This window comes from Carassius carassius, chromosome 11 (assembly GCF_963082965.1).
Source record: "Carassius carassius chromosome 11, fCarCar2.1, whole genome shotgun sequence".
NCBI classification, from domain to species: domain Eukaryota; kingdom Metazoa; phylum Chordata; class Actinopteri; order Cypriniformes; family Cyprinidae; genus Carassius; species Carassius carassius.
Window position 1 is genome coordinate 3,566,484 of NC_081765.1, and position 22,141 is coordinate 3,588,624.

General features: G+C 39.3%; 2 protein-coding genes across 6 annotated transcripts in view; both read right to left on the reverse strand.

The window, feature by feature from the left end:
* LOC132152626 (formin-like protein 2) overlaps positions 1-13,429 on the reverse strand; it is a 70,669-nt gene extending 57,240 nt beyond the window's left edge. For all 4 annotated transcript variants that reach the window (XM_059561389.1, XM_059561391.1, XM_059561392.1 and 1 more), the window contains exon 1: positions 13,060-13,429. In XM_059561389.1, the coding sequence (XP_059417372.1) occupies positions 13,060-13,173 (114 nt within the window). In that variant the 5' untranslated portion in view covers positions 13,174-13,429. The remainder of the gene's footprint in view (positions 1-13,059) is intronic.
* A 1,775-nt stretch (positions 13,430-15,204) lies between these two features.
* The window catches only part of LOC132152628 (myosin light chain kinase, smooth muscle-like), an 86,806-nt gene continuing 79,869 nt past the window's right edge, over positions 15,205-22,141 (reverse strand). Inside the window, exons 26-32 of one of the 2 annotated variants that reach the window (XM_059561395.1) lie at positions 21,679-21,896; positions 21,417-21,540; positions 20,636-20,788; positions 20,299-20,422; positions 20,052-20,142; positions 16,381-16,503; positions 15,205-15,993 (exon numbers count right to left, since the gene is read on the reverse strand). In XM_059561395.1, coding sequence (XP_059417378.1) covers positions 15,749-15,993; positions 16,381-16,503; positions 20,052-20,142; positions 20,299-20,422; positions 20,636-20,788; positions 21,417-21,540; positions 21,679-21,896 — 1,078 coding nt within the window. In that variant the 3' untranslated portion in view covers positions 15,205-15,748. Of the gene's footprint in view, positions 15,994-16,380; positions 16,507-20,051; positions 20,143-20,298; positions 20,423-20,635; positions 20,789-21,416; positions 21,541-21,678; positions 21,897-22,141 lie in introns of both variants that reach the window. The other variant, XM_059561394.1, reaches the window with a different exon arrangement.

The following is a 22,141-nucleotide window of genomic DNA, read 5'->3' on the forward strand; positions in this document are numbered from 1 at the left end:
GTACTCGAAGAAAGAAGACAATCACAACCTAGATCTCTTTAATATCTAGACAATAATGAGCTTAATTTGAGAGCAAATGGATAAAAAGACCTTTGTAATCTCACATGAGTTTCTCAAATCTCTGCTCAGATTTGCCAAAGTCTGTAGTCAGAATTAAGAGAACATAATATGAGCTCAAACATTTCTCATTAAGATCTTTCTAGAGTAAATTGCGTAATCTTTTCCATCCACAGTTGCTTTAACCGTTTAGCAATTGCAGTCTATGTAGACCATCATACTGCCTGTAATAAGGTCAGCCGCAAAAATGACTGCATTTTCACCGCTAATTTTTCACTGCACATCTTTAAATCCAGACAGTAGTTTCTTAAAGCCAAAAGACAGTTTGTGCTGGTGCAAGCTGTTAGTAAATCCGGCCCTATATACTTTAAATTACAATCTTTGATTTGATAATCATCTTTGTTTGTACTTATTGTGCAGCCCTATTTATTTATTTTAACCATTCCATTTAAACGTGTTACATTTGATTTCATTATTTAGCTTTTCATCAACTCATGAATGCTTCTGCAGTTTCTCTCTCACAAACCCCAGTTTGGGAAACCCTGATCTGGTTAATAGTATCGTTAAACAATCCTTTGCTTTGGATGTTTAACCCTGTACTATTCACACACAACCCAACAATCAGATTTAAAAAAAGACTCGAGGCATAATAAAGCAGAACAAATATCATGTTAACCCACCGATTAAAACAAGCCTTTTTAAAGTAGTGATCTGAGTAACTGTGTAATAACATCCCATTAACTCCAGCAGAATCCTACAAGAGGCAGAAGTGCAGAGAGGGTGTTACCACAGCATTTCCATCAAGGGATTCAAGTCAAAACTACTGCATTTTTACAGACATAAGTCACCTTACTCGACTCGACAGTAAGCCAACACTTGACTCATTTTAGGGGGGCTTGGTGCTCTAGATCTTTCCAGTTAAATGAAATCTAATGTCTGACTTTACAATGGAAGATTTACAGACACATTGCATAATGTATGCATAAAATGAAGTAAACCAACACCACGGTCCACTTATAAAAAGCCATCTGTGCTTGGCTTTAGTCAAGCTCATGACGTCATTTTTAAAGGGTGAAATGAAAAATAAATGTAATCTTAAATTTAGCTTCTTCCGAAGCACAACTTTAAATGTCTTATGTGGCAAGCTGACCGAGGGCGGAGTCAGGGAAGATGCAAGTTTCTTAAGAAGCTTCTTGTTTATTTTTTTTTCTTTCTTTATATTTTCAAACACGTGAAAATATTTACAGTGTCAGGACAGTAAAAAAATTATGCAAAACAAAAACTGTTCATAAAGAAAATAAATAGGCAGTAAGTTGCCAGGCTACGTCTCGTGGGACCCTGCACACTGTACCAACCAGCATTACTATGCAACAGTTCTTTCTCTCAGCACAGCCCTGCTTCAACTGAGGCCATGGGGCCTAATACAGCCTTAAAATAGCTGTAGCCCCACCCACTAGATCGCCCTACTGCTAAGAAAACAATTATCCATGAAACCACATAAAAATAATTAAATAATAAATCAAACAAGCAAACAACAAATAAACAAACACATATCCAACGTTTCTCCCCTACCAAAATCACATTTGTAAAGAAAAAACCCATACAAGTAAAAACACAAAAACACCCCTGCAATAATGGTTTATCCCGCCCATCACCCGCGAAACCCCTCTATTTCAACCCAGTGGTACATCCCCTCGGCTTCCTCACGCGAAACCAGGAAGTTGAACCGGAGATCAGGACGGTGGTGGGTTAAATGTGTACATTGTTATAATAACAAAGCTTTTACTAAATAAAATGAAAGGTTTGACAGCCAGTGTGGATATTTTCATTACTTGATACCAAAATATGTTAATACAGATGGGCGACAAAATGTCAATGTATAGTTTGTGTAATATATGCATGGAATCAAGCACAACCATTTGCCATTTAAGAATGCCGGTAGGCCTTTCCCTGCACCTTAAACAACATTGCATGCTAGCTGGTATTTATGGCAAACTGTAGTAAACGATATTGTAAATAGTGCACCCATAATAGATCAGCAAAACGGCAATGACAGTGAAGGTTAGCGGCGGCGTTCGGCTGGCTGCTGGCTTTGTGAGCACGTCACAGCTCAGCTCGTGACATTTCCCCCCCCTTCTAGAGATGCCCCCTGTGGCATCCTAGACAGGAAGTCCGCCGTACAGTTCACTTTTCCAGCCCTGTACAAAACGTGAAAGTCAAATGGCTGAACTGCCAAGAACCACCGTGTGATCCTTGCATTAGAATCCCTCATTTGTGCCAGCCAAGACAATGCTCGGTGATCAGTCTCCAGGACAAATTTGCGCCCAAGCAAATAGTATCTGAAGGAGTCCAATGCCCACTTAATTGCTAGGCACTCTTTCTCCACTGTGGAGTAGTTACATTCCCTCGGCAGCAGCTTACGGCTAATGTAGGCCACCGGTTGGAGTTGTCCACTGTCTCCCTGCAACAGAACAGCCCCCAACCCTCTCTCAGAGGCATCGGTCTGTACCGTGAAAAGTTTCTCAAAGTCTGGGCTGAGGAGCACAGGTTCCTTGCACAAGGAGCCCTTCAAGTCTTTAAAAGCTGCATCACACTCCTCAGTCCAATCAACCTTATTTGGCTGGCATTTGCGGGTCAGCTCAGTCAACACCACTGCTCTCTCAGAAAAGTTTGGGATAAAGCGTCGGTACCAACCCACTAGCCCTAAAAAGGAACGCACCTGTTTCTTAGTGGTTGGTCGCTCTGCGGCCATGATGGCCTCCACCTTCCCTACTTGCGGGCGGATGACACCTCGGCCAAGCACAAAGCCAAGGTAGGAAGTCTCTTCTTTAGCCAAGGCACATTTCTTTGGGTGGATAGTCAGGCCCGCCTCTTTCACCAGGGAGAGGACATGCTGTAGATGATGCAAATGTTCCACCCAGCTTGCACTATAGATGACGATGTCGTCAAGGTAGGCGGCAGCAAAGCCCTCTGTCCCCCTGAGTACTCTATCCATAAGGCGCTGGAATGTGGCTGGCGCTCCATGCAACCCAAATGGAAGCACTGTAAACTGGAAATGACCAAACGGCGTCCTGAAAGCCGTCAGCTCCTTGCTCTCCTTTGATAAAGGCACCTGCCAGTAACCCTTGCAGAGGTCAAGGGTAGTCAGGAACTTGGCCTTACCCAAACCCTCCACCAAGTCATCAACCCTCGGCATGGGGTAAGGATCAAACTTGGCCTGGGTGTTGACTTTCCTGAAGTCCAGGCAGAACCGAAGGCCACCATCCTTTTTAGGAACCAAGATGATTGGGCTGCTCCACTCACTGAAGGATGGCTCGATCGCTCCAAGCTGTAACATCATGTCCAGCTCCTCCTTCAGGACTGGTAGTAGGCGTTCTGGTACCCGGTAGGAAGCTTGTCTCACTGGCTGTTCGTCCTTCAGCACAATCCGATGCTCCACTACTGCTGTCCATCCCGGTCGCTCCACAAAGAGGCCTTCAGGTAAGCAGTGACTGAGCTCACGCTGTCGAGCCTCTGACAGATGACTCACATCCAGCTTGCTCTCTTCGTCACGGCCAGGCAAGTACTGTTCACTGTACTCTTCTTCCTCCTCAACCGCACGGATTAGCATTGCAGACACTGCCGGCTCCGGCCTCTCACTCCACTTCTTCAGCATATTTACGTGGAAGACCTGATGTTTCTTGCGCCGGTCTGGCATGTGGACCTCGTAGGTCACTTGTCCCATCTTCTTGGTCACCGAATACGGCCCTTGCCATTTTGCAAGCAGCTTGTTGTCTGAGCTTGGCAGCAACAGCAGGACCTTCTCCCCCAGTTGGAAAGAGCGTGTACGGGCTGACCGATCATACCACGCCTTCTGCCGACCTAGCGCTTTTCGGAGGTTCTCCTGAGCCAAAGCAGTTGCAGCTGCAAGCTTCTCCCTCATCTTCAGGACATAGGAGATGATGTCTGTCTTGCCTGAGGTCTCTCCTTCCCAGGTCTCCTTCAAAACATCCAGTGGACCTCGAACCTGGTGTGCATACAGGAGCTCGAAGGGTGAGAATCCCGTTGATGCCTGAGGGACCTCCCTGTATGCAAACAGCAGGTAAGGTAGCCACTGGTCCCAGTCCTTTCCAGTGTCATTCACAAACTTCCTGAGCATGTTCACCAGGGTCTGATTGAACCTCTCAACTAGTCCATCTGTCTGTGGGTGATAAGGAGTGGTTCTGATTCTTTTTATCCCTAACAGATCATACACTTGTCGGAGGATTTTGCTCATAAAGTTAGGGCCCTGATCTGTTAGGACCTCACAGGAAATCCCTACTCGGGAGAACAGGTGCAACATGGCCGTAGCAACCTTTTTAGTAGTGACCTCTCTCATTAGAAACGCTTCTGGGTATCTGGTTGCATAATCACATATAACCAAAATGAATCTGTTCCCTGACGTGCTCCTCTCCAGGGGTCCAACTATGTCTATTCCTATCCGTTGAAAGGGAATATCCATAACCGGTAAGGGAATTAAAGGGGCATGGGCAAGGCCTTTGCCTCCCGATAACTGACACTGGGGACAGGACTTACAAAAGCTCTTCACTTCTCCAAATAGCCCTGGCCAATAAAAACGCTTGCCTATTCTCTGCAGAGTTTTCATATAAGCTAAGTGTCCAGCCCATGGTATAGTGTGACCTAGCTCCAGCACCTCTTTTCTGAATTTGTGGGGCACCACTAGCTGAAGTCCTTCCTCACTCTGCCTATAAAGGATGTTGTTCTGCAAAATGTACCCTTCCTTCCCAAGTACAGGAACAAAACAAAAACCCTCCTCTGCTTTCTTAAACAAGGGGCTTAGGGTAGGGTCCGCCCTCTGCTCTTTAGCCAGATCCACCTTAAAAGTTACGTTCTCCTCCGTCAAACTAGGGACATCTACCTCCGCCTCCGGCTGCATATGAGAAAGTTCTAAAATCTCTCCAACCTTTTGTCTGCGTCTCTCATACCTCTCTTCCCTGGTGTATGTGGGCTGTACCTGAATATCCTCTCCATGATAAAGCAATTCGGACAGGTCTTCTTGGTGTTGCTCCCTAGCAATAGCTCTAGTGACTACCCCACACCAAGCAGTCTTGCTCACTAGTTCCGGCAGTACAGGGAGATCCTGCCCCAACAACACTGGATAGGGGTGTTTTGGGACTAGTCCTACTCTAAGCAGATATGTCTGACCACACACCCTAACATAAACATCCGCTGTGCTGTGCTCACTCGGATCACCATGAACACAAACAACAGTAAGCTTGTCATTAAAGTTCTTGAACTCTTGGGGGACTAGATCAGCTTGCACCAATGTCTGTGAACAGCCTGTGTCTATGAGAGCTGTGACCAGCTTGCCATTAAGCTCGATGGTAATAACAGGGTCCCTATTCTGCTGGTTCTTAAAGGGTGGTGTGGGATTGGGAACATAACACAGGTGGGTGTACTTAGACTTCCTGAGGGGGCAAGAGGGGCTCTTATGACCTTCCCTACCACAATTAAAACATGTTATGCCTTGCAGCTTGCTACTATCTGGGGGAAGGGACAGGGTATTTCCATTGTGACTAGGGGTAGCTTCAAAACCAACTCCTCTACCAACACCCACAGACTTACCCCGGGTTTGTCTGTCCAGCATCCCAGCATACCGGTAGCTCCTGGGGCCTCTGTGTGCTGCCACAAAGTTCTCTACCAGTTTGGCAGCCTCAGCTGCAGTTGCTGGGTTGTGCTCCTTGACCCAGGTCTTCACCTCTGGATAGAGCACTCTGAGATACTGTTCCAGCACGATAAGTTCCATGAGATCCTCTTTGCTGCTCCTGTCGTACTTGACCCAGTTGCAGAAGAGATCCTTCAGCCGGACGTAAAGCTCTTGGGGCGTCTCCTCTGGCATGGTCTCCAAGGCTCTAAACTGCATGCGGTAAGTTTCCGAGTTGATCTCATATTTTTTTAACACTGCCTCCTTTAAAAGGTCATAGTCTCAAGTGCTCTCCGAATCCATAGCTACAAACGCACTCCGGGCCTTGCCAGTCAGGAGCGGAATGAGATGAATGGCCCAGTCCTCCTCTGGCCAGTCAAAGACTGTTGCGAGCCGCTCAAAGGTGGTTAGGTAGTGCTCGATGTTATCAGAGTCTTCCAGCTTAGCCATCTTTGGTTCATAGCCTCTAGGCCGACGGCTGGGGGCTGATGGTGGCTCAGGTGCAGGGTCCTGTAGGTCCGTTGTAAGCGGTACGGTCCTCCGTTCCCGAGTCACCTCCACATCCAGCTGTAGCTGAGTCACCTGATGGGTGAGGACTTGGAACTGATGGGCTTGCCTGGACGACTCCTTCTCCAGCCGCTCATCTCTGGCCCGTTGCACCTCCATAAAGGATTTCGAACATCTTTGCCATCCGGTTGATAGCAGGATCAGCAGTGGCGGGATCTGGAGTGGGCTCCATATGCTCAGTGTCGCCTCCCATCGCTCCATCTTCCTCCGCCTTCTTATTCCTTCTGGTGGACATCCTGGCTTGTTTTAACTCTTCACTTCCACCTGACTCCCAATCCCACTTCTGACACCAAATGTGGCAAGCTGACCGAGGGCGGAGTCAGGGAAGATGCAAGTTTCTTAAGAAGCTTCTTGTTTATTTTTTTTTTTTTTCTTTATATTTTCAAACACGTGAAAATATTTACAGTGTCAGGACAGTAAAAAAATAATGCAAAACAAAAACTGTTCATAAAGAAAATAAATAGGCAGTAAGTTGCCAGGCTACGTCTCGTGGGACCCTGCACACTGTACCAACCAGCATTACTATGCAACAGTTCTTTCTCTCAGCACAGCCCTGCTTCAACTGAGGCCATGGGGCCTAATACAGCCTTAAAATAGCTGTAGCCCCACCCACTAGATCGCCCTACTGCTAAGAAAACAATTATCCATGAAACCACATAAAAATAATTAAATAATAAATCAAACAAGCAAACAACAAATAAACAAACACATATCCAACGTTTCTCCCCTACCAAAATCACATTTGTAAAGAAAAAAACCCATACAAGTAAAAACACAAAAACACCCCTGCAATAATGGTTTATCCCGCCCATCACCCGCGAAACCCCTCTATTTCAACCCAGTGGTACATCCCCTCGGCTTCCTCACGCGAAACCAGGAAGTTGAACCGGAGATCAGGACGGTGGTGGGCTTTTACTAAATAAAAAGAACGGTTTGACAGCCAGTGTGGATATTTTCATTACTTGATACCAAAAGATGTTAATACAGAGGGGCGACAAAATGTCAATGTATAGTTTGTGTAATATATGCATGGAATCAAGCACAACCATTTGCCATTTAAGAATGCCGGTAGGCCTTTCCCTGCACCTTAAACAACATTGCATGCTAGCTGGTATTTATGGCAAACTGTAGTAAACGTTATTGTAAATAGTGCACCCATAATAGATCAGCAAAACGGCAATGACAGTGAAGGTTAGCGGCGGCGTTCGGCTGGCTGCTGGCTTTGTGAGCACGTCACAGCTCAGCTCGTGACACTTATTTAAAGTCATTAAAGTCAGTCCTTGTGTTTTGGGTTATCCTGTTGTTTCTCAGATGAATTACTCATGGCAAACCTGGCTGTCTTTTTACAAGCAATAAACCTGCATTGTGAGACACATTCCTTTTTAAAGCCATAGTGAAACACATCGTGATGTTCTTCACCATGCAGCGTGCGACTGCTATGGTTACCATAATAATGCTCGTGTCATTTGAGTCTGGGAGACCTTACTCAATCACAAATGTGGCTGTGGCTCCAGCCAGAAGCATGCACTGTATATTGGCAGACACCACGTTGGATAAAAGAGTGAAACTGATACCAAGAAACAGCAAGATACCAACTTGAACCTAGTGCGGTGATTAAACCTGGAGATTAGATGATTTGAGTCGATACGTTTGAAAATGTACAAAATATTCTCAGAGCCCAGTTTAATGTACAATTACATGAAAGTTGAATTCCCCTGAAATCTGTTGCACTATCAAAACACATTTGTTTGAGCATCCCAACTATCTAAAGCTGTGAGTTTAGAGACGACTACCTATGTATCCCAGCCAATAGCAGATTGAAAATATTTTTGAAATTATTTTTTCTGACACTAGACGTCTTTAAAGGTGAAGACTCTCTTTTTGTTCCATTAGACCTGTTATAGTTGTGTCTGCATAATAAACTGGGATAAGAGAAAATATGTTAACAATAAGGCTACACACACAAAGTCAAGTAGCAAACAGCCTTGTTTTCATGGACGAGGTCACATTATTGTGTTCCTGTGAGCTTTGATTTCACAACAGTAATGAAGCACGAAACCATGAAGCAAGTTTAAAGGGTTTTCTCAGTGGAAATTAGTTACAGGGACACTCCCTTCACTGTATTATAATAGAAATAGTAGATGATGATGTTGATTAAGAGTGTGCAGCTTATGGAACTTTCCATGAAACAGCTCTCCTGACATTTATTTATTGGAAATCTAAAATGTACAAAGCTAAATCTCCGACTATGTCTTGAATCTTTCAACCATTTGAATGTTTAACTTTACATATAGTATATATTACATATATATAGATATATATATATATACAGTTTATAATTTTAATCATGGTGTGTAAAAAAAAAGAGTGCAAACACTCTAAAATGAGTGAATTAAATTACACTTTGACTGAGTTTCACAATCAGCATGTTCCACAAAATTTCAGCCAACAGCAAAGTATGACCTAAAAGAAACCTAAACATTCAACTGAATCCCTGAAACCTCAAAATCCAGCATCTAACGTCAGGATCTAACTAATGGAATAAAAAGTGCTAACTCCACATAACATTATGAGCTGAAAATCATTCTGGCCCAGTTGGACCCAAAACATCTTTCCATCACCATGAAACAAGCTAAGAACATGTCAAATAGCTACTTATGAAGTCTGAGAACATGTAAGATGCATCATGAAGGAAGATTAATAAATATCACCTGTAATGTCCAAACAAAAGACAGTAAATCTGACAATTATTATTGTAGCCAAGGTCGGAGACTGTGTGCTCACATCCATTAAAGAAGTTTGGGTATTCGGATGCACTGAGCTACACCAGATCTATATAACTGCACAAAACTTTATATTTCAGAGCTGTATATGTTGCCCCCAGTGAAGAGTACACCACTACTTGGGTTTTGGACCCCAGGTAATTTAAGTTCAAGACCATTAGTCTTTAAAAATCAGACTATCTTCTTGAATCTGCTAATCAGGACGACCAGTGGATGGAAGCAGCACTCAAGCAGAAGTCGAACGTGACAAGTTTCTTTCTTGCTCAGTAAGGCAACTGGAAAGGTCCGTGGGTTGGCACGCAGCAGGGCTTTAATAGCAGTAAATACTGTACCACTCAAAGCTGTGATTACAGTGCTAAAGTGTCCCTAATGTCTCAACCACAGCCTGCCAAGAAAAAAGACATCATCTCTGTGAGAGCCTGCCAGTCTCTGACAGGACACTTCTCCCAGGCAGATGTGTGCTCTGTATTACTGAGAGTATCACTATATTTGAGGGCTGCTTTACAATCACTTAAGCATAAAAAACATGAAATGCACTTTTTATTCTTTATACCCTTGAATGAATACAGAAGGCTGATTTACAGTGCCACTAGAAAATTTTACATATTTTCTGTATTTCTGCATTACAGTTTTACCTACATTCTTATAATTAGCAAAAATAAAATCTTAGAGGTTAAGAGTTAAGAGGTGTTAACAGTAGTAAAATTGTCAAACGTCAGGTGGGAGATTAGCAGTTACAAGTCATTTTTACTATCGTAAAACTGTAATAAATATGCTTTCTAATGGATGGGTTCAATTTTTTTATCATGTTAGTGTTTATATCTTAATATCTTAATGTATTGTTTTCATTTTTTTTATTAGAACTGGGCAATAATATAGTTAATATCTTGCGATGCAGTTGAGATTTACTATGTAGCTTTATGTGTATATACTGTATGCGGGTCAATTTGGACATATATAGCACTTTTCTGATAATATAGTGTCATTTACATCTTGTGACAATATAAACAATCACAGAGCCAAGATTTGCTATATGGATTGTTTTACATGAGTATCATATATGTATTCAAGTAAAGTCGAAAGTACTGTATATAAATGTTAAATATATTGCCAATAGTGTCTGAATTATACAATATTATAAATAACCAAGAAGTTGAGATAATATATGTTGTGTATAATACGATATATATATATATATATATATATATATATATATACTTATAGTAGTTGGAGTTATAAATTGTTTATTTATTTTGAGGTTGAGTTAATTATTCCTTATTGTGGTGATAACAAAATTTTTTTGTTCAATTTATGCAATTTATGCCAATTTACTTGATGTAGTTACAACCCTAATTACTGTTTGATAATATGTATTACTGCCACGGGTAAATGATGCAAATGAAATGGTTAGGATTTTGACCATATTGGCCAAAACTAAGCAGTCTGACTGAGTTAATGAGTTAAAATTGCAAAATGTTTTCAATTGGTCTTCCAAAATATCACATGACTGTATGATATATAGCATAGTATACTACTATAGCCCAAGGTTTTATCTTGCAGTAATTAATATCTACCTGTAGCTGTACATTATCCCTTGCTTTATCTTACTTGGAAGAAAATCATGTCATTATATATATATATATATAATTTATTTTTGATGTGATGTAATGGCCACAGTACACAACTTTAGTTTCACACATGGCTATTGATACAGACTGATACCGATCATGATAGCTAGTCAAGACAATAGCATTCCCAAGCAGTGCTCTGTGTGGTGTGTATCAAGACTTAGAAACACACAGATTAAGTGTGAGAGCTTCCAATCTGCTCGAACAAGACAGTGACGTCAGCCATGACTGACCAGGATTCATCCGCTTGAGACTCTGGTCAATTACCTGAACAAGAACACTGTGACTGCTATTAAACAACCACAAACAAAGACAAGTTACACACTCACAGAGAGAAGTTGGCTAAAAACACAAAAGTTAGAAAGCCTAGAAAAGAGTGTTTTCTAGCTAAGGATATTGAATGGAAAGGGAAACCTCAATTTGTAGAATAACCACAGCCTGAGGGTCTGAGAAAGAAAGAGATCCAAACCAACTCCATTGCCTTAAGGGCTGAATGAACTCCCCCATTCTGGCACTAGCTGGTTTCCTTGACGAAACCTCCAGCTCTCTGCATAGTCTGTGTGAGTGTGTGTTAATTGAAAGGGTTTGTCTAGTGCTAGTGAAGCATTAGATCTGACCTACATCTATATGTCCCTATAAAACCAGGCCTAGCAGACGGCCAGAACTCAACACACAGCACACTTCAGGTAGCTGCATACTAATCTAATACATTCCTCGCATTCTTCAGACACACAGAGGCAAAGGATCGTAGATTCCAACTTCATGACATCATTTCCTGTGCCTTATTCAAATCGGCATTAAGCTAAAAAGTAATAGTGAGTAAGAAATGTTTGGAAACAGCTGTTCTAGACAATGGCACATGACGATGGAGTTTGATGACGTCTTGAAAATGGCGGTATTAAATACACTCTAAAAAATGCTAGGAAAAATACAATAAAATATGGACTAACCCAGCGATTGGGTTGTTTTGACCCAGTGGTTGGGTTAAACATTTAACCCAGCTGTTGGTTGAAAACAACCCAGTTGCTGGGTTCGTTCCTATTTAATCCATCATTTTTTTAGAGTGTATAATAATATTAAATAACAAACTATTTTGTATCTGACATGTGGTTATTTGATTCTCTGGAAAGGAGTGGTGGAAATCAGGGATAAGCTAACTTTCCGATGACAGAAGTGGGACAACCCATCTAGAGATATCAAGGACAAATATATTTTACTAAGCAGCACTTTCAGCCCCAAAGACAGAACCATTATTAATATATTTATGAACGAAATGACATTAAACTGAAATAATAATAAACATAGTTCATTTGCAGTCGCTCTATCATCCAAGCTGAAGTTACAATAGGTTACTGAACATCTCTGAACAAAAAACCCAGAGAGACACACCTGAATTTCAAACAAAAAGTACCATAGGTCATTGTATCATGGTAGTAACATTTTCTCTGAAGCACCAGTTAATAATAATACGGCACATGAAATACGATAATTACATTAAATACCATAGTATATACCAAAGTACTGGTATTACCATCAGACACCATCAACCATGGAACTGTATGAAACGTCATTTATAAACTGATTTATAAACTTTCAACAGACCAGTGTAAAAAACAGAACGGTGATCCATGTAATTTTGAATGTAAATATATAAAACAGTTGTTTTATATATTGTATGTAGTTGTTTTATATATTAACATTCAAAATTACATGGATCACTTTTTGACATATAAAGAGGTTTACTTTGCCATCTTACATTATCCTGAGTTCTATTCTATTCTATTGTATTCACTTGTAGCTAGCCACTGTTCTGTTTTTTTACACTGGTCTGTTGAAAGTGTATCAATCAGTTTATAAATGACGTTTCATACAGTTCCATGTTTGATGGTGTCTGATGGTAATACCAAATAAAAAGAATAGAATAGCAATAAAAAGTAAAATGGCAAAGTAAACATCTGTTTATGTCTACAAAACAGATTATTATATCTTTGAATGTAAATAAATGGAATGGAATGGAATGGAATTGCAGTCAAATGTAAAATGGCAAAGTAAACATGTCTTTAGATGTCTACAAAACTGATCTATATAGTGTGCATGATAATAAATAAAAGAGCAACTACACAACCAAGTATAGAATAGAAAAGAGTAAAACTGCAGTAAACGTAATATGGCAAAGTAACCTCTTTATATGACTAAAGTTGATACTTTTGTATGTAAATAAATAAAACAACTTCTACCAAGTCAATAGAATAGAATAGAATAGAATAGAATAGAATAGAATAGAATAGAAGTGCAACAAAGAAAGAAGTCAAAAGAAAGTTGTTTTGTCATTAGTACAGACCAGGACGAGCGCAAATCTGTCCTCCAGCTCGGCCGGCTCGGGCATGGGCAGTTTGAGGGGCATGTGGTGTCCTCTGGGGTCAGTGTGTTGGTTCATGCTCCCTGCGTTCCCCATCTCTTCTTCAATATGTCAATCACACTCTTATTCTACGGGTTTGTCCTGTATGTGTCCGGTATCCGTTATCACTGTCTGCCCGACTTTATCTGAGCTTGAACACTTCATGGAGATCAGCAGCAGCAGCAGCTGCATTATAACTTCACACGGGCACCAAGAGCGCAAATATCGTGTCCTATTCGCACATTACACAATGTCCGCACCACTCCCAGTGAGCTCTTGTGTTCTTCATGATCCAGACTCTGAAACGCACTTCAGCACAGCAGACAACTACAGGCTCAGGCTCTTCAACTCCGCCCCTCAAGAGTATTTACCAATCCTACTATAGCGAAGGCTGTGCTCATGAATAATTCATGAGATCCGCTTGGTAGGCGTGGCTGACTGATGACCGCTTTATCATAAAAATGATTGAATTATTGATTTATAGTCTATTTACAACATACGCAAATAAAATACAGTTCAATAGTTCTCTTTTTTCACTGAACAACAACACTAGGCAACAGAATAGATAACGAAAAGAAAAGAAAAGAAAAGAAAAGAAAAGAAAAGAAAAGAAAAGAAAAGAAACACGTGAGGGAAATTACATTTGCACAAACAAGACAAAATGTAAAATATTGTACAAAAATAATTAAAACGCACATAGGCTGTATTTAATAATTGTGACTTTTCATAGTTGTCTTTATATCTCACAGTTGCTCCTTAATGTAAAAAAATATCCGATGTTGATGCATCTCCAGAGGAGAGAGTCTACAGTATATTTGTAAACATATATTTGTTAAAAGTGAATTTTTAACAAATTTTAGCACTTTTTGATTTCTAACATAATTTGCTAGCTGGCTTATGTAAGTATTTACAACCACCCATTTGATCATGTGATGGCACAGTGTGTGATACTGTATGGTTAAATGCTGGGAAAGCGCAGTCACGTTGATGCAGTCATATCTCTCTGTCCTTTCAGACACGAGCCTGCTAATATGAGGTCGGAGAGACCAGACTTCATACAAAAGAGAAAAGAGACACAGGCAGCCCACAGCTGCTGAAACCAAAGACGCTGAGGGAGACCCTCAGAGGCCCAAAGGCACTACAAGGACTTATAAAATGCCAAAAATAAAGGAGAAGAATACAATCTCTGTTGCAGGACAGATGTTTCTAAATTTGTCTGCGAGCCAAATGAAGGAAGCAATGTTCTTAAACTCCACAAACTCCACACAGGGACACAACACAGAGAGCACATTGTATGGGACGATGGCACTCGTTTTAAACCATGTTTGCTGTGACCCAGACAAGGGCTGAACTCATTTCACAGTGAACGCAACCATGGGACCTGAAATGATGTGCTGATTAGACGTGATATCAGTACTGGCTTAAATGGTGATTCTTCAGTTAGGAAACATAAAACTTCTTATATTTTAACATAGAGTAGATAATTAATGTTTTGTCTAACTGTTGCAGAATGGCAGAAATGTGTTATGCACAAAATATCTTGAGACAAGAGATGGGAAAAGTTGAATAAGACATTGAATGTATAGTTGTGACACTAAAGCGCCATCTGGTGAAGATTGTACTCATAGTGGCCTCAGTGGATGGGCTTGTTTTAATTAGGAATGCCCCTGACTATATTTCAGGATGTCTCAAATACTACCCTGAAACTATCTCTAACAACATGTTAATATTTTGGTAATGTTTCGTAATAGCCCAACTTTTCCAACATTTTTTATATATTTATTTTTTCTTCTAAAATGAATGAATGACTAAATACATAAATAAATATAGTATAAATAATAATAATAAAAAAACAACAATATCAACTTAACATGCCAGTGTCTATTTTTTCTAATAGAAAGATGCCATTTAATTTATTTATTTATTTTGGTTTTAAATTTTAAATTGTGTCCTTTAATATTTTCATTAGTTTTATAAAAGCAGTGTGGATTCACCGGATTATGACTTTCAGAAATATTTAACAACTTTCAATGACTCAACAACTTCAATTACTTTTCTTTTTCTTTTTAAGTGAACACAATTTACAAATTGTAGGTGATCAATTTATTTTTTTTTAAAGTGAATAACTACATTTGTAGTGTTCTCAATAATGCAATCTGCACTTTTTTCAAACGCGTATATATCTAAAAACATTTCAAGAAATATAATCTACAGACATTCATGATAAAATAAAAATACGTTTAACACGTCTCCAAATATCTGTCGAGTGCTGCTACTTATGAAAGATGGTGAAAGGAGGAAAATGTCTCCAGATAAAAACACACAACCTTACATGAGTTTACAGTGCTTAAATAAAGCTTTGCTAACAGACAGGAAGTTCACACGGTCACAAACACATGTGAGTTTAGTTTAGAGTCAAACATGACAATGAAGAGCAAGCAACCAATGGAATGTGAGTAATATTGATGTCTTGTGATAAACAAATCTGATATCTGACTTTGGCGGTTGCATAAATACAAAAAGAACAAATTAGAAGTGCAATCAAGCATCATCCACATCATCGGAAAGACCGAAAGACAGTGAGAAAAAGGCACCAAGCGAAAAAGAGAAACGTGACAAAAGTGGTTGTCTTCTACTCTTCCTCCTCCTCTTCCTCTTCCTCTTCCTCTCCCATCACCTCCACGATGAGTTCGGCGGTGCAGGTGGCCTCCCCGACGCTGTTCATGGCCTTGCAGGTGTACTTTGCATCATCATCACCGCTGACCTCAGAAATAACAAGACTGCAATTTCCATCTTCGTCATAATCGATCTGAAAATGGCGCGTCTCTTTTATCGGCTGGTCGTCCTTAAACCACACCACCTCTGGGTCAGGATAACCTGGGAGTGCATGATTACAAAATATGCATATTAAATAAACGATATAAATAACCTGACACAAAATGCATGGATATCAAAAGACTCTACATTTTATTTAGCACAGACGCTGATCAAAACAAAGAAAGTTGCACAGCTACAAACTATTTCCACTTCAAATGAATGCTGTTCTTTTGTTTCAATGGCTTCCACAAAAACATGAAGCAGCACAATTGTTTTCAGAATTGATAATAATCAGAAATGTTTCTCTATTTTTTACTGCATAAGGGACTTCCCTCAAAAACATTCAAACATTTTAATTTTATTGTACACCACGTTTATTCACATTTAGTCCATGCACCATATTTTATCAATAGAATGCTTCGGCAGTGCATAGTCATGTAATTGTACCTTCAATTTTGCAGTCGAATCGAGCAGCACTGCCTTCCACCACCTCAACGTCTTTAATAACAGAGCTGAACGTGGCTTTCATTCGAGTTTTCTCCTCCAGTTCAGCAGCAAACTCCTTATCCTCTGCTACCAAAGACATTCAGGAAGATTTTGAATATAACTTTACTTTATCATGCACAACTCATATCTATTTTAACATTCAGTAATAAAGTTTTAAACCTGGAGAAGAGTGCAGAAAATCACTTTTAATGCAATGCATATAGTGTAATAACTCTTTATAGACAGTCTAATTTTTGAAGGTGTTAAAAAGGCAGTTTTGACAGTACTAACCCAGGTTAACAATGCCATCTCCTTTTTTAAATATTAATAACTTAAAAGAGTATTTCAGAAAACTTTAACTTTTTTTCACTTTCACTTTACTATAAAAGAAAACTCTTACTGTAAGTGTAAGTGATGTCAGGTTTTAACACACTTCATTGCTCATTGCATGTTTGTTTGTTTTTTTCAATTAAATGTAAATTATTTATAATTTTAAATGTATATTAAGTGCTAATAATATCAAATCAGTTAAATTTAAAGTACCTTTTTAACTACAACCCGAATTCCGGAAAAGTTGGGACGTTTTTTACATTTTAATAAAATGAAAACTAAAAGACTTTCAAATCACATGAGCCAATATTTTATTCACAATAGAACATAGATAACATAGCAAATGTTTAAACTGAGAAAGTTTACAATTTTATGCACAAAATGAGCTCATTTCAATTTTGATTTCTGCTACAGGTCTCAAAATAGTTGGGACGGGGCACGTTTACCATGGTGTAGCATCTCCTTTTCTTTTCAAAACAGTTTGAAGACGTCTGGGCATTGAGGCTATGAGTTGCTGGAGTTTTGCTGTTGGAATTTGGTCCCATTCTTGCCTTATATAGATTTCCAGCTGCTGAAGAGTTCGTGGTCGTCTTTTTCGTTTAATGATGCGCCAAATGTTCTCTATAGGCGAAAGATCTGGACTGCAGGCAGGCCAGGTTAGCACCCGGACGAAGCCATGCTGTTGTTATAGCTGCAGTATGTGGTTTTGCATTGTCCTGCTGAAATAAACAAGGCCTTCCCTGAAATAGACGTTGTTTGGAGGGAAGCATATGTTGCTCTAAAACCTTTATATACCTTTCAGCATTCACAGAGCCTTCCAAAACATGCAAGCTACCCATACCGTATGCACTTATGCACCCCCATACCATCAGAGATGCTGGCTTTTGAACTGAACGCTAATAACATGCTGGAAGGTCTCACTCCTCTTTAGCCCGGAGGACACGGCGTCCGTGATTTCCAACAAGAATGTCAAATTTGGACTCGTCTGACCATAAAACACTATTCGACTTTGAAATAGTCCATTTTAAATGAGCCTTGGCCCACAGGACACGACGGCGCTTCTGGACCATGTTCACAAATGGCTTCCTTTTTGCATGATAGAGCTTTAGTTGGCATCTGCTGATGGCACGGCGGATTGTGTTTACCGACAGTGGTTTCTGAAAGTATTCCTGGGCCCATTTAGTAATGTCATTGACACAATCATGCCGATGAGTGATGCAGTGTCGTCTGAGAGCCCGAAGACCACGGGCATCCAATAAAGGTCTCCGGCCTTGTCCCTTACGCACAGAGATTTCTCCAGTTTCTCTGAATCTTTTGCTGATGTTATGCACTGTAGATGATGAGATTTGCAAAGCCTTTGCAGTTTGACGTTGAGGAACATTGTTTTTAAAGTTTTCCACAATTTTTTTATGCAGTCTTTCACAGATTGGAGAGCCTCTGCCCATCTTTACTTCTGAGAGACTCTGCTTCTCTAAGACAAAGCTTTTATAGCTAATCATGTTACAGACCTGATATCAATTAACTTAATTAATCACTAGATGTTCTCCCAGCTGAATCTTTTCAAAACTGCTTGTTTTTTTTGCCATTTGTTGCCCCCGTGCCAACTTTTTTGAGACCTGTAGCAGGCATTAAATTTTAAATGAGCTAATTAAGTGGATAAAAGTGTAAAATTTCTCAGTTTAAACATTTGCTACGTTATCTATGTTCTATTGTGAATAAAATATTGGCTCATGTGATTTGAAATTCCTTTAGTTTTCATTTTATTAAAATTTAAAAAACGTCCCAACTTTTCCGGAATTCGGGTTGTAATTTATGTAAGACGTAGGTTACTGATGAATGTGCTGACAATCATTTAAAGTAAACCAAAATATTAATTAATTTAATGTAATTTCTATTGAAACTTGTATGTCATGTTTTCAAATATTTCTAATTATGCATTTTGTAATGATTAAGCTGTAAAAATGTTATGCAATTTTGAAATGAAATGCATTTCGGTAACACTTTCTATGAAGCCTGTATTTATAATACATTATAAAGGGTATTCTTAAGGCATTATAATGAATACATAATGCATTATAAAAAACCTTATAATAATATGTTATATCAGCAACAATTATAATACAGTACATCATAATACTGAGTATTTGTGTTTATAAGTTTAAGAGTATAACAATGGACACCATATTAAATCTTCTTCATTTACAGAATAATGGACTGTGTCATATCTTGACATTGTTTAAGATCTGCACAGTATCTTACTACAGCTTGTGAGAGGTTAGATGTTGAGTGTTATTTGAGTGTTTCTGTGGAGCTAATGCTAATTAATTAATGTGAGCTTTATACTCCAACTGAAAAAAGCAATGTTTTATATAGGTACATTTTATTTTGATGGTCCCCTTAATCAATCGATTATATGCAACTTTGTAACTTCATGCCAACTAACTGTCTTTAGAGTATTAGTATGCTCAAGAATGGTAGAATCTAGTGTGGTAGAATAAGCTGACGTATTTGCAAATACACTTATAGACAGTTTATCTATCTGTTGGTTGACCATCAAAATAAAGTGTTAACATATATTTACAGTAGCAGACATAATAATACTCTACTGACCGCTAGTTAATATGTAGTTGATGCAATGTGCTCATTGTGTTATAAATTATACTCTTAAAAGCTATAACCAAAAATAAGTAAATATTATAATATATTAAAACTGTTCTTATGAATATTCATGAGATGATACAACATATTATACGCTTTTTTATAATGCATTATGCATTCATTATAATGCTTTAAGAATACCCTCATAATGTATTATAAAGATGGGCTTCATAGAAAGCGTTACCTGCATTTCAAATAGCATTTTTAAATATTGAATAACAGTACGGTTAAAATTATGTTTTGTTAAAATTATACTTACAATAAAATATATAAGTACTTCACATGTTTGTCAACACATCAAAATAAGTGGACTTTAAAGCATGACAAAAAACATAATCATATATATATATATAGGTATATATAGTTTGAATAGTTTTTATTTAATTAAAAGTACACTTTTCAAAGGGTATATTAAGTGTGTTAAGGAATATACTCTTGAAAGCATACTCTACACTTTAGCAGCCTTTTATTTCATTAATATTATATTATCTGCAAGTACAGTGCAGAAAATTTGATATAATTTTAAGATCGTTGTGCATTACAAGTGCACATTTTCAGTAAGCGCACTTCTTTATCACAAACAATGATTAACAGTTCACTAGCCAATGCAGTATTAGTCTTTTATTTAAAGGAACGTCGTGCACCTTCAGTGGGGGAGCTCTTTTTGGCATGAACACCCGCCAACAATGCCATGTTTGACAGTCGACCGATAGCTCGTACCGCGTGTCCTGTTTTCTGGAGAGCAGTTTGCAAAACGATCAGTTATGACTTCATTCACCAGCAAATCAGTGACAGAACTTTACGATACGAAACACGCTGCAAGAAGCTGATTTTAATCAGACTAACAATAATACAACGAGATGTCAGATTAAAATTATTCTTGATCCCGACCTGCCACTTCCTTCTCAGAATATATTTCTTCATCCTCTCTTTGGAGAGCTTCTTGGCCTCCATGTTGGTGGTGTCCTGTTTGAGCCAGGGGTGCTGGAAACACTGATCACAGCTCAGGCGAGCTCTGCAGACGAAAAACAAAAAAAACACAGACACTGAAAGTGTGCGTCACGTTAATTACACACACTGCTGAGAGAAAGAGCTCTGATGTACTGATGCATGACGCAAGACGGAGGAAATCAATAAAACCAGACGTTCAGAATGACTCGAGGACAAGGGAACAGTTATCATTTCAACTACTTTCTGAATCAAGACATCTGCAGAGATGTGCACTCACTTCATGTCTTTCTTCAGCAGGTTACTGATAAAGTCTTTGGCCTCGTCTGAGATCTCATCGAATGCCTCGTCTTCAAAGTCCCACGTGGCTGAGGTCACGTTAGACAGCGTCTCGTTATCATTGTCCCCCATGAAGGGAGACAAACCACTGACGCTAAAGTGAGAAAAATAGAGAAAAATAGAAGAAAAGAAAAAGTTTACTTCTAGAAAATATCGTAATGAAATGAAAGGTCATTTAAAGTCTTTGTTTCACGTAAGTACACTTATAAAGCATCCACGTCGTAATGATATCTTAATAAGTAGATTTTGAATCATTATGTTAATAGTCTGGTGTTATGCTTTAAACAAGTACACTTATTTTAGTGTTGACTAACTAACTAAGCACATCTAGGCCCGGTTTCACAGACAGGACTTAGACTAAGCCAGGATTAGGCCATAGTTCAATTAGGACATTTAAGTCATTTTTATTAACATGCCTTAGAAAAAAACATCACTGACGTGCATCTTGAGACAAAACAAAGGACTGATATATTCAGTCAGTGCAAGTTTCTTTCAGTTCATTAAATTGTTGGACACTCTTGTTGGACTAAGAGTGCAGTAATCTCAGTGCATATTTATATTTATTCCACACAGTTCTGCAGATTTTACCCCAAGATCAACACAGACACGGGACAAAATTGAGTCGCACTGACGATGGGATAAAGTCTGCAGATTCCCCGAGGGTCGGGGTATGATGCACTGCTCATAAAGGTCATTTCTCTTTGTAATGGTTGTGTACTCACAGGATGTAGCAGATCACTCCTATACTCCACATGTCTGTGGCGTAACTGATGGCCTCATAATTAATCACCTCTGGAGCCACAAACTCTGGGGTGCCAAACAGGACTTTCAGAGAGCCGGCATTCTCTACAGCCATAGGAAAAACACAAAACAATGCATATTTTTATTTCTTTCAGCTTCAACATTGTAAATCGATAAATTAATACGTACAAAATGCTAAAACCCCATAAAAAACTAAACAAAACCTGAGGTTTTTCTACTGACCCAGTCTGCGTGCCAGTCCGAAGTCAATGAGCTTGATTTTGCTGCCGGTCTTATTGACACACATGATGTTCTCTGGTTTGAGATCTAAGTGGACGATGCCTTTCTTATGGATGAAATTGACTCCATCCACAATCTGAAGCATGTATTTGATCACCTCTCTCTCCGTCAGCTCAAAGTCCTCGTCTATGATCCTCTCAAACAGCTCTCCTCCAGAGATCCTGAAGAACACCAGCGTTCAGAAACATTCACACACTGTACTGTACGTACTGTTGACATCCAGTGAAATACTGACAACCTCGGACAGGAACATGATAAACCTTGATACAACTCCGTTTATAACTGTATTTAGCAATTCTCTGGGATTATGGCCTTCAGTTCATCCAAGGAAGTTCAGAAATCGAAATGGCATGATGTGCTTGAAGTGACTTTGCCAGAATAATTGTTTTTTTTGAGCATGAGGATG